This window comes from Macaca nemestrina, chromosome 3, assembly GCF_043159975.1.
Source record: "Macaca nemestrina isolate mMacNem1 chromosome 3, mMacNem.hap1, whole genome shotgun sequence".
NCBI lineage: Eukaryota > Metazoa > Chordata > Mammalia > Primates > Cercopithecidae > Macaca > Macaca nemestrina.
Genome location: NC_092127.1, coordinates 21,605,588 through 21,618,477, shown reverse-complemented (window position 1 = coordinate 21,618,477; position 12,890 = coordinate 21,605,588). Strand labels below are relative to the sequence as shown.

The 12,890-nt window shown below is 40.8% G+C and overlaps 1 protein-coding gene across 4 annotated transcripts in view; it reads left to right on the top strand.

Moving 5' to 3' along the window:
• Positions 1–12,890, top strand: part of LOC105466763 (annexin A10) — a 78,906-nt gene that overhangs the window by 28,571 nt on the left and 37,445 nt on the right. For all 4 annotated transcript variants that reach the window (XM_071092853.1, XM_071092849.1, XM_071092852.1 and 1 more), the window contains exon 3: positions 242–336. In XM_071092853.1, coding sequence (XP_070948954.1) covers positions 242–336 — 95 coding nt within the window. The remainder of the gene's footprint in view (positions 1–241; positions 337–12,890) is intronic.

Below are 12,890 nucleotides of genomic sequence, written 5' to 3'. Positions count from 1 at the left end.
TTATTTTGAGGAATGTTCCTTCAATGCCTAGTTTGTAGTAATAGCACTAAACTAGGAGATAGGAAGGATCCAGGCTTCATCAAGCATCATTACATGATTTCCAATTTTAGTTAAAATTGTTCCCTGCTGTAAAATACCATCAGGGATAATGTTTGCACACTGGTTATGATCGTTAGATAATGGATTCTTCCCAACTACAAAGTAGCAACTTTACTAATCTTCAAATATTATTCTTTTCCAGACTGTGACAAAGACATGCTGATCAACATTCTGACTCAGCGCTGCAATGCACAAAGGCTGATGATTGCAGAGGCATACCAGAGCATGTACGGCCGGGTAAGGTCACTTTATCTTGACCTATTTCTAGGGCAATCGCCTGAGAACTAACCACACTTGTGGATAATAGGTATTATTTTTTTTCAATCTCACAGATTGCTGATATCTCAGACATCATTATATGTCAGAAACAGTTCATATTCCTCTAGCACGTTTCGAGGAATAAAATCTATATTATGAAACAAATATACGTGTGAGATATGTTCACAATCACACTGATCAGTGACCACAAGTTCTTTCCCCAAAATCATTCAGTGTCCCCAAATGAAAAGTTTTGATAACCTGACATTGCCAGTGGGTCCAATTGGGCTTAAAGTGTTGTGCTGGAAATGCGCCTGTGTAGAGCTTTAGGGAAGGCATATAAAATACTAATGATCACCAGGTCAAAATATAACAGCTTTTCCTACAGTTCCTGCAAGTCCTCACCTAACTCTCAACCAAAGTGAATTCTCTACTAGCTTTTCCTTTCACCAGCATGCAGCTATGGAGACCATTAAAAAAGAATGGCAGTTTAACAATAGTTTAAGGCAATAAAACTATCCATAGTGTTTTAAAGTAATCACACTCTAATTTCAAAGAAAGTACCATTAAAGATTCCTTGCTTTTGTTGTGCCTTTAAAGCACAAATTCAGAACAAAAGCTCTTCAGGCCAAAAGTGCCTGAAACAACAATTTGTTCTTCAGCTGAGCTTCATCCATGAAACACTCGCCTAAAAATTTCTCTATAGAGTTAGTCCATGTAAATTTACTCCACCTCTAAACCCCAGTCTTTGCACAACTATAATAGATGAAATAAAAGATATCCCTCAGCTTTAGGTTGACTTAATAATCCAAAAGCTACTACCAGTAGTGACCTTAGTTGAATTAAGCCAAAGTAGAAGACCAGTTATACCTTCTTTTCCACATAAACTGTTACCTCAGCCTATGTTCCACTGACACCAGTACTAGCTTTCTTCTGAAAGAGAATATAAAAACTATAAAAGTTGTATCATTGGTAATCTAACATTGTTTTAATATGCATAGTGCTGTAAGAAATGTTTTTTTTTTTTTTTTGAGATGGAGTTTCACTCCTGTTGCCCAAGCTGTAGTGCAATGGCATGATCTCGACTCACTGCAACCTCCATCTCCTGGGTTCAAGCGATGCTCCTGCCTCAGCCTCCTGAGTATCTGGGATTACAGGCATGGATCACCATGCCCAGCTAATGTTTTGTATTTTTAGTAGAAATGGGGTTTCACCATTTAGCCAGGCTGGTCTCGAACTCCTGACCTCAGGTGATCTGCCCATCTCGGGCTCCCAAAATGTTGGGATTACAGGCGTGAGCCACCATGCCCAGACAAGAAATGTCATTTTTAAATAACTTTTCTTTTAACCCAAAGTTTACATACCTTTTTGCTTTTTACATATCAGGTTAAATTTAGCCTGAAAACATTACTTTATCAAGCTCTACAAAACTATGCTAAAGCAGATTAAAATAATTTTAAAATGAAGTACTTACACTCAAGGAATTTAAAATCTACTAAAGAATTTATACTCTAGTGAAGAACTTTTCACTGTACATATAAAGTCTCAGAGTTTGTTAAACCCTCAGTTTTGCTGAATAATTCATACCTCCTGGAAAACCTTGGCTGATACACTAAATTGCACTGCCTGGAAAACTGGAAGTCACGTTTGCCTCTTTCCTCTGAAATACCCTTGTCATTTGCAGTCAATTAGCAAGTTCTGTAAATTATTTCTCTTCACACATTTCTCTCTTTAAACTCACTTACACAGTCTTGATTTAGATCTTCATCATTTTGTGCCCAGGCTAATGCTGAAACTCCTAAATGGTCCTGTCTACCCCTAGTCCCTTCCCACTCCAGTCTATCCCCAAACTGTGGCCAGAATGACTCAAAATCTAAATTTTCACACATCACTTTGTCACTTTAATCCTTGAATATTTATCTTGTTTCTCCCTACAAATATCCGTGTTTCCATGCGTTACTCAAAAGTATGGGGAATCCTCAGTCCTTAGTCATCTTGGGAGTAAGATAATGGCCAAGTGACAATTCAAAGACAGCAGAAATCTTTACTTGAAGGGAAAGAGGGAGCAGAGAGTTTATTCAAAGGGATGGGACACTCTGAAAGATGAGGCAGAGCAGGCTGCTGAAAGAGAATGGGCCAGCAGAGTCCTGGGTTGGGTTTTTACAACGTTGGATTTTTCTTCATGTTTCCCGCTCTGTCTCCGCTCTGTCTCAAGTCTCTGCCTTTTTTCTTCATCTAGTTTTTCTCCTTCTGCCATAAGCCCTTGCCTTTTACCTGCCTAGTTTCCACCCCAGGTCGGTGCGCATGCGTGGGCCAGGTGTTGGCTACGAATTCTATCTAATGGCTGCGTTGCTCATTACCGCCACCCCAGGAAGGTCTTACAGCAGTCAAATTTGTACTTGTGCCTGTATATCTCTTAAGAATTTCTTCTTTGCCCTTTTTCTTTCTTTCTGCTCTCAGTTGACTAATTGTCCACCCATTCCAACATTAGAGACGCTATTAATATGTAAATGGTGGGTGGTCCCTTGGACCTGAGACTTCCCAAGCTTTTCCTTTCTCAAAGGCTCCCAACCTGCTCATGTCTAGCCATCTGCCTACACGTATTCCTACACATGGAATAAACCTAATGCCTTCCCAGGGCTCACAAAGCCTTCCTTCCTTTGTTCCTGCTCTCCATCTTCACCCCTCTCCCCTTCCCTAACACAGCGTTCACCAGCAGCCAGATGGAACTGCTCTACTTGTAGTCCTTCAAATTCACCATGGCTGCCCCTCACCTCCAGTCACGGTGTTTTATCTATCTACAATAACCTGATTTCAATACCACATGCTGGACACCTATCATCCTTCCAGGTACTGGACACAAGACCTCACAGCCCCCCACCAGATGAAGTGGAACAGACTTGGGCTGCTAATACATCCTTTTTCAAACTTCCTCACAGTAACTAATGACAACTCTGTGAGTTTGTTTGTATCTGTTTCACTTTACCACAGTCTAAAGCCTTGAAAGCTGGGATGGTTCTTGTTCATCCTAGAGCTTACCACAAATGTCTGTCTAGCATACCAAGATTGCTTAATTAATGTTTATTGAATGACATTGTAAAGGTGCATCTAACTGCAGTTCCTCCGATAAGACACAGGCAGGCTTTGACTGCTCCTGGAAACCTTCGCAGTCCGTCAGGCTCACCCTCTGCTCTGTGTTTCCTGCTTGGTTCTAAGAGGTCTTTGTGCATAATGCCAGTGGGTTGTGCTGGTTCACTTTTACACCTTGCCAAGAACACTGTCATCTCCTGGAAAAGCAGGGATTGTAATATTTGCTGCTCTCCCTCCAGAGCTCAGCCTAGGTCTGGCGTAGAAAAGGCATTTCGTTTACAGAATCAGTGCATCTAAGGCATTATGTTCTGCCTATTTACTTTTTTTTTTAAAGAAAAGGAAAAACATCCTTTCATTATCCACTCTGTAGTTAAAATGAATCTACGCCAATTGCCTAGATTTCTCTTTTCCCTCACTCCTTGCCCTGGCTGCCACCAGGTTAATGTCCCTGACCATCAGTAAGGTCTTCCTGACATCTACCAATGCTCACATTTAGGACTTCTTCTTCCAGCTGGTCCAGGTATATCTCCTGCTACTTTTCCCTTTCTGTGGTGAGAATGTATACATTAGCCCCTATGTTAAACAATGATATTTTAAATTTTCATTAACAAGAATAATCAAGAGTTGACAGAATCATTTTCTTAGCTGCTGAGTGAAGTACAATTCTCAGCAGGCTCCATAAACACTTCTTACTTGACAGTTTACATTGGTGCAGAGTGGCTGAATTTCATCAGCTTTGCCTCACCTATTGCAGAAATTAATCCCTAGACTCAATTGAAAATCCACTTGGAATTCTACTGATTGACATATTTATCAAAGTAATTCATGAGGTCACTTCTGATCTTCCCCACCAAAGCAAGCGCTAGTTAAAAACAATGCAGTGACACCAAGGCAACAATGAAATGCCCTTGTGAATGGGAAGAAGAACAAACAGACAATGATTCTTGAAGGAGTTCAAATTCAGCATTGATGCAATTCATTTTCTCATTTTTCATCTAAAACAGGGACTATCCGGTCTAAAATATGCTGGTTTCTGTCATTCATTTAACCCACTTTGTTGGTTAAGCAATTTAGTGCCCGGGCTGACTTGCCCAAAAGTAAAACTTGAACCAAGGTTATCTGACTATTAAATTGTTTCTTCCACAAGTTCTCAGTAATGCCCACTGTTCTCAATGGAGCAAACACTCAGGCTTACAAGGACAGACATCTATACTGCGAATTCCCTCACATCCTTCAAGGTTTTGCTTAAGTGTCAACTACTCAAGAGGGCCTAATCTAAAGTTGTCACTCACTCCAAGCGCTATGCTAGAGCTCCAGGTACCCCTCACCTGACCCACAGGAGGAAGTTCAGGGCAAGCCTATCATGTAACAGTCTTAGCCAGTAAGTTAAGGCAATCCCGAATGCCCTCGAAGGCCAAAATGGTGTGTGTAATTACGTATTCTCTCTCCAGGTGCCAAGATTGTTGTTCTTTTTTTTTTTTTTTTTTTCCTTTTCTTTCTTTGAGACAAAGTCTCGCTCTGTCACCCAGGCTGGAGTGCGCTGGCGCGATCTCAGCTCACTGCAACCTCCGCCTCCTGGGTTCAAGCAATTCTCCTGCATCAGCCTCCCCAAGTAGCTGGGATTACAGGAGCGTGCCACCACACCCAGCTAATTTTTTGTATTTTTAGTAGAGATGGGGATTTGCCATGTTGGCCAGGCTGGTCTCGCACTCCTGACCTCAGGTGATCCACCCGCCTTGGCCTCCCAAAGTGCTGGGATTACAGGCATGAGCCACTGTGTCCAGTTGTTGTTCTTACTCTACCACTAGAAAATTGACCTGTTCCATTCCAGTAGGTGTAACTTCAGTTTTTTTCTATCATTTCCAACTTACACCTAGAACCTTAATATGGAATGGTCAGGTACAAGAGGGACAAAGCCATTTGTATACAGCTTCCAGAAAGCTATTATGTCCCACACATAGTGTACCCAAAACAATGATCCTTATCCTTATGATCTGGGGTGATGAGATTCCAGAGAGAATCCAAGTGACTGATCCAGAATTGAGTTTGAATTCCTATGTCCACTTTTGATTAGGCTGCCACCCAGAGAATAGGCCAACCAGGACACCCTGAGGTTGGTATTGTAACTGCCCAATGGTTTCTCCTTGCCCACTGACAAGACAGAGCTGATTTATCAAGACAGGGGAATATAAATAGAGAGAGTTTAATTCACACAGAGACAGCTGTACAGGAGACGGGAGTTCTATTATTACTCAAACCAGTCTCTCCAAAAACTGGGGGATTGGGGTTTTTAAGGATAATTTAGTGGGTAGGGGTCAGAAAGTGTGGAGTGCTGATTGGCTGGTTCAGAAATGAAATCATAGGGAGTCAAAGCTGTCCTCCACTGAGTCAGGTGCTGGGTGGGGGCCACAAGACCAGATGAACCAGCTGATCAACCTGGGTGTTGACAGCTAATCCACTGAGTACAGGGTCTGCAAAATATCTCAAGCACTCAGCCTAGGTTTTATAATACTGATGTGGTATTGCTTCCCAGCCCTTTGGCTAAGATCAAGTGTATAATACTGATGTTTTCCTGAGGAACAATTTAGGGAGGTTCAGAATGTCACAGCCTCCAGCTGCAAGACTCCTAAACCATAATTTCTCATCTTGTAGCTAATTTGTTAGTCTTGCAAAGGCAGCCTAGGGGGTTTGTTTTAGAAAAGAGCTGTTACTGTCTTTGTTTCAAAGTTAAACTATAACCTAACTTCCTCCCAAAGTTAGTTTGACCTATGACCAGGAATAAACAAGTACTGCTTGGACGTTAGAAGCAAGATGGAGTCAGGCCAGCTCTCTTTCCCTGTAATTGCCTCAGTTGTAAGTTTTGCAAAGGCAGTTTCAGTATTAAGAGAAAGAAAGAAGCATCATGCTTAGAAAAGATCAGAGTGAAATCCCAAATTTTAAAAATAGGCTTATATGACCCTCTTCCTCCATCATGGTCGTTTTCCAAGAAACTGAAAGGAGGTTAATATTTTCCAGGAACTATTGAATTCCAGAACCAAACTTCCCTGCTAAGCTAAGTAGGCCAGACGAAGGTCAAGAAGATAGAGTCAGAAGTCTTACTGAGCTGGTCAATTTGCAGCAATACCAGAAGCCTAGGGGTGGTGGAGAGCATCAAATACCTTGACTCTTAGTCTATTGTTGAGTGGCTTTTATTTTTCTTTGAGACAGAGTCCTGCTCTGTCACCCACGCTGGAGTGCAGTGGCATGATCTTGGCTCACGGCAACCTCTACCTCCCAGGTTCAAGCAGCCTCCTGTGTAGCTGGGATTACAGATGCATGCCACCACGCCTGCCTAATTTTTTGTATTTTTAGTAGGGATGAGGTTTCACCATGTTGGCCAGGCTGGTCTTGAACTCCTGACCTCAGATGATCCACCCGCCTCGGCTTCCCAAAGTGCTGGGATTGCAGGCATGAGCCGTGCCCAGCCTTGAGTGGCATTTTTAATAAAACTGCATGATGGTCAGACTTCAAGTAATCTAGAAAGCCAAAAACATGGCACAGATTATTTTCATGGGCCACAGTGATGGGCGGAGTCAGCTGATTGAACTGAAACAGCAAATATTGTAACCTGACAAAGTGTTATCATTTCTGAGGACCTGCAGGAGCCTATGAGCTGCTCAAAGTCTGAAGCAATCCATCTGCCAGAACTGCAGGGGCGATATCCTATGAATTGTGATTTCCTTTGCCAGGAAAAATGCAAGTCAACCTTTGACGAAAGTGACAAGATTGGCAAGTGGTGGTAACCTTGGCATCAGAAACATAGAATGCTTTACCACATGCCCAGTCTGATGATTAATCCAGGTAGCAATTGTGGATCTGAGCAATGCAGGCTGGATCAGCACCTGGATTCCAGTGGGTCTCATCAGAGAATCAGCCCTTACTGTGGACAGCTGCAAGAAGGACACAAAAGTTATCAGCACCTGCAATTTTTCCCCACAGACTACAGAAGGAAACTCCTGTTTAATATGCAGTTTGTGTTTTTCCAAGAGTTAACCCAAAGAAAAGCTAACAGCCCAAGAATGAATAAAAAGATTGAGTTTATCAAGGGGAACGCTGTTCAGAGCTATGATAGCCTTGATTTCTGCCCATGGGGCAATAGTCATTCATTTTTGGTTCTGCACAGGTGTTTCTGAGTTGAGCAGCCACAGCAGCCCAGTGGACACTATCTGGTTTCAGCTCATCTGAATCGCCAGTGAACCAGGCCATGGCATTTAGGGCAACAGATTGAGGTCCCCATTGAATCAGCAGCTTGCTGATTTCCCCAACAGTTTCCCCCGAAGGAATAGCTACCTTTTTTTTTTTTCATGTAAATGCAAGACACTGCAGGGTCCAGGTCTACTGGATTCTTCGATGTACCACTTCTATTTGACAGGTGAGACTGGCTGGTTTCCTTCCACCTTGCCACTCATTGAGTCCCAGTTGACCTACTCCAATATGGGAATGTCAGGCATCAGGGTCACAAGGCCTGCATGGATCAGGCATTCAGTTTCTCTAAAAGTCCAGTAGAGGCCAGTAGCTGCTTTTCAAAAGGGATATACCCAGAATTGTATCAGGAAGGCAACAAGTTTAAAACAGCGAGAGGCATCTTTGAGAGACTGCTCTCCCTTGCCAGAGGCTCCAATCAGCAAACGATCTATCATAGAAACTTGTACCTGAAAGTGATCATCAGGCTTATGGGGCTTCATAGGTAGTAGCACTTCTTACATCTGCTGTTTTCCCATGGAAAGCATGCCCTCCAGTATTTAGGAGCATTCACAGAAGAAACAAATAAACATGAATACCAAGTACCTTCAACAGTGGAAGTTATACTAGTCTAAAGGTCTCCATTCATAAGGTTTTTTGAGTTTCCTTCTCCATTTCAAACCTTGCTCAAACCCATCCTTTGAATTTGGGTGTACTTTCACCGTGGGTGTACTTTCACCGATGATGGGCCCAGGTAGAATGGTGACATGGACACCCGCATCCAACAAATTCACATATCCTTCAGTCCTCCAGCTCCACAAAGGCAAACGTGCATGGCCCTAATCCACAATGGGAACAGGAAGATCTCTGTCCCACCTTCACTCACTTTTTTCCTGAAAGCAGTAGAAGTTGGGGTAGAGGGAAGGAAAAGATCAGGGGACGTGAGGGAGACAGTGGCTCTGCATCAGTCAGCATGGCACGTTGATTTCCTGTACAGTGGCTGTGCACACCTCAATCAAATGAATTTCCAATGGTTTTGGCCTGCGCAACATTCTCCATCGGGGGCAACTTCATCATTATTGACCCTATGTGTTTCAGCTTTGTGGGCCCTTGAGTCAGAGGTCAGAACCACAGTTATTTGTGTCACAGTCAAGGGGTTTGAGCCCTTTGACTGACTTGGGTTTGACCCGTATGTGACTTTTTTTTTTTTTTTTTTTTTTTTTTTGAGAGGAGTCTTGCTGTATTACCTGGAGTGCAGTGGCACAATCTCAGCTCACCGCAACCTCTGTCTCCTGGGTTCAAGCAATTCTCTGCCTCAACCTCCTGAGTAGCTGGGATTACAGGTGCCCACCACCACATCCAGCTAATTTTTGTATTTTTAGTAGAGACAGGGTTTCACCATCTTGGCCAGGCTGGTCTTGAACTCCTGACCTTGTGATCCACCTGCTTTGGTCTCCCAAAGTGCTGGGATTACAGGCATGAGCCACTGTGCCTGGCCATAACAATTTTTTTTTAATGAGTCAGTCTTTGAAATGGACTCTATCTTACTTGCTAACCTATGTTCACAATAACATCTCTTATCTCAAGTTTTTTCCTGTAATTGACATAAAAGCTGGGGAAATTTTCTAGGTGCATATAATTTTTGCCCAGTATTTTTATTCCACCTTGTTTTATACTCCCCCAAATTAGTCATTATTATGCCATTGTATAAGTTAGTGTTTCTTTAGTTTTATTTGTGATTGTTTATTTGTATAGTTTTCTTCTAATGCCCAATTCTATGTTTCTGATTTCAATGTGATTTTTTTCAAAAGGACATTCATTAACAGTTCCTTTTTTTCTGGAAATAACAAATGAATGTTAAATTATTTCAGTCTTTTCCTGAGAATATTTTTATTATTTTCTCATTGTTAAATATTAGTTTAGATAGCTATAGAATTCTGGGATCAATTCTAGTTATTTTTCCCCAAACCTTTGCAAATAAAACTTCAGTGTTTTTTTGTTTGTTTGTTTGTTTTTCTGGCCCTTATCGAAACTTCTGAGAAAACTCTTCTGACATTGAGAGGTATTATTTTGTTTGTTTTGGTCCTTTTTTCTATAGATTCTCTGTTATTCTCTGGATGCTTTTAAGATAGATTTCTTTATTTTTGGTATTCTGTAGTTTCACTGTGGTAGTCAACAGGCTTGTATATTTTTTGTCTAAATAACTGAGGATTTACATATTCTGGAAGACTGGAAATAATGTTTCTCCAACATTGTTCACATTCTCTCCTACTGTAAATCCTATTAGACCAAAGTCTGTCCTTCTAATTCACTCTTTGAAGTCTGCTAACTTTATGTTACCATATAAATACCATATATTTCTTATCTGCATATGTGGAATATTTTTGTCATTTTAAAATGTATTTTCCCAATGTACTGATTCATTTTTAGTTTTTTATTAGCTACTCTTTTTAGTTTTTAATTTCTAGAATTTTATTTGCTTTCTTTAAAAAGTCTGTTAACTTTTTTCATAGTATTCCCTTAGATTGTTATTAATGATCTCAAATTCATGGGGTTTCAATTCTGATTGTTACAGAGTCCACTATATCATCTGGGAGATGGGTCTGGTTTTTTGTTTCTTTAGGGAGAATCTTTTTCTGTTCTGGAGTGTCCGAGAATTTCTAAAGATTGGTTTTGCATTTGCTTCTTCTGTTCCACGAGAACCACCAGTTTAAGATCAGCTTTCATGATGATTTTTCTAAATGGAGGTCTCAGTTCATATGAGTTAAATAAATTCGAGCTTCAAGCCCAAGGAAAGCACAGATCTATTGTTTCAGATTATCAGGGAAAATGTTCTCCTACTCAAAGCCCAGGCAATGAGTGGTAAGCATGAGCTTTCTGCCAATCTTTCAATGCTGAATGATATTTTCTTCTAGTTCACTCTGCTCCTGAGGATACAACCCTTTGGGGATAGCAACCTCATATGGGAGGTTTCACATTTAATTCCCTGTGTTGCGTTGCCCAGTAAATGTTCTTTTCTCTTCATAGAGTGCCGTAAATTAGGCATTAAAGCTCAAACCAAATAGTTCTCAAAACCAACCTCTACTTTCCCCAGTCACCTGCAGGATCATCTCCAAGGTCAGCTCACTTGCTTATCTTCTGGTTTTCATTTTTTCCCTGATTTTTACATCAAGCTGTTTCTCTTTCTTCTGAAATCATGTATACTGTTAAAAGTATTTTTGTTACTTTTTATCAGGTATTTGAAAGGGGAGAGTTTTAGCTTTAATATACTATATGTGTCTAGAAGACCAAAGTATTATCATTATTATGAGACCAAAAAAAAAATAACCCAAATTTCATTGAAAATTAAATCATAATGTAAACTGCAAAAATATCTGTAAAATGAAGTTATTCAAAAGAATATTCTCTTACCACTGCAAAGTGACGAAGCAACTTGCACAAACATTTTTATAATACTGTCAATTGAAGAATAACAAGGTTCATGAATTTGGAAAGGGAAGCTTTATTTTTTACGAAAGGTTGTAGCCTGCAGGGTGGCCATTCTGACAGGCTGGAAAGCATGATCTCCTGCCCAAAACTGGAAACAGACACTTTGATAGCCAGAAATAAGACAGGAATGTATGCGGAACAGGGTGGTTGAATATACATATTCAGTGAGTTCTAGGAGTCATGAATATTTATGAACGGAGAAACATGCACATGCGCAGTTAAGCTTCACACCTCTGCACAGGACCCGTGTTCAAAACATGGTGGTGTTAGCATGTTGCAAGGGTGGACTGTTCAGCCCTCTGACACTGAAGGTGTCAGAAAACCCTCACTGCACATCCTCCGTAGACTGGCCAGAACCACTCAGTGGTCGGTGGTCTCTAGCCAGGAAAGAACGCTGGCTGGTTGTTTTGTCTAAATCACAAAAAGGAGAGGCAGTGTAAGAGGGTTGGTTGATATCAGGGGTGGAGTCAGTCTTTCCAAAGGGCTGGTTTCTGGTTAACTCTTAGGAAAGAAAAGGCAGTGAGCTAGAGAGGGGGTATCATAAGGTGTATTCTACCTTCCATCCCATCTTTGCTAGGAACTCAGTTTTCAAGATTGCTCTGGGGCCCCCTTGGCCAGGAAGTTGAGGGACTTAGGATTTCATTTTAATTTTTCAATATAATATAAAATTATGCAAGTATTTACATAGTGACCACTGGGGGAGGGAGATAGAATTAAGACAAATTGTAAATTTCACTTTATACAGCATGCATCATTGATATTTAAACAGCAAATAACATTTTAAATAATCATAGAAAAAGCCATATAAGTGAAAAGCATATGAAACTATTCCCCTGAGCATATTCAGACAAGAAAAACGCTAGTCTTACTTCTATTTCTTGCCCCTGTTTATCCATAATAAAATAAAGGTAAGATGAATAAGAAATAAGAAAATGCCATTTTATTTTTAATTTAAATGGAGTGGTTAGAGTAGCTGCAGCAGGGGTAGTCTGCAGTTTCATTGGCAACACAACAGCTCAATTTGCAAAGCAAGTACTCATTAGCTTAATGTAAGGCCAAGCTGTGATTCCAGCAGAGTCTGCTTTAGGGCAAGTCTTCAGAAAACAGGAAAGCAGAGGCAGGCAGGCTGGGGAAAGTCACGCTCCAAAGGTTGCATTTGAAAAGCAGTGTATGTATATAAGTCCAAGTGAGAATGTAATACTCTAATTAGAGAACCTATTTGAAGGCTCCACTCTGAACTTGCAATGTTTAGTTATTTAAACATATTATTCAATATTTATCTTCCCAACTGAAAGTAACACTTTCTTCCAGTGTCCTGATAATAGCCTGCTATTCCCATTACTATAGCACTTACCAAATTTTGTATTGTAATTTAATTGTAATCCTTGTATTTCTCTCCACTGAAGAAAACTGCTTGATGATAAGGACCTTCACTTATTTATGTCCAAATTGCCAAGAATGACTCCAAACAAATAATTGTTGAACCACAAGTAGTCCTCATTCACTCATTCATTTTGTACCTATATTGTAAGTGATTACCATGTCGCAGGCACAGTTCTATGGGCTGGGGAAATAGCCGTGAAGAAAACAGACCAACAGCTCTGCATGGTGGAGCTTGCATTCTGCCTGCTCTACCTGGGTGGGAGAGATCATGCATAGAAGGCAATAAATGCTTTGGAAAAAAGCAGAAGCCAAGTGAGAAATACAGGAAGTGTTGGGAGATGGGGTATAAT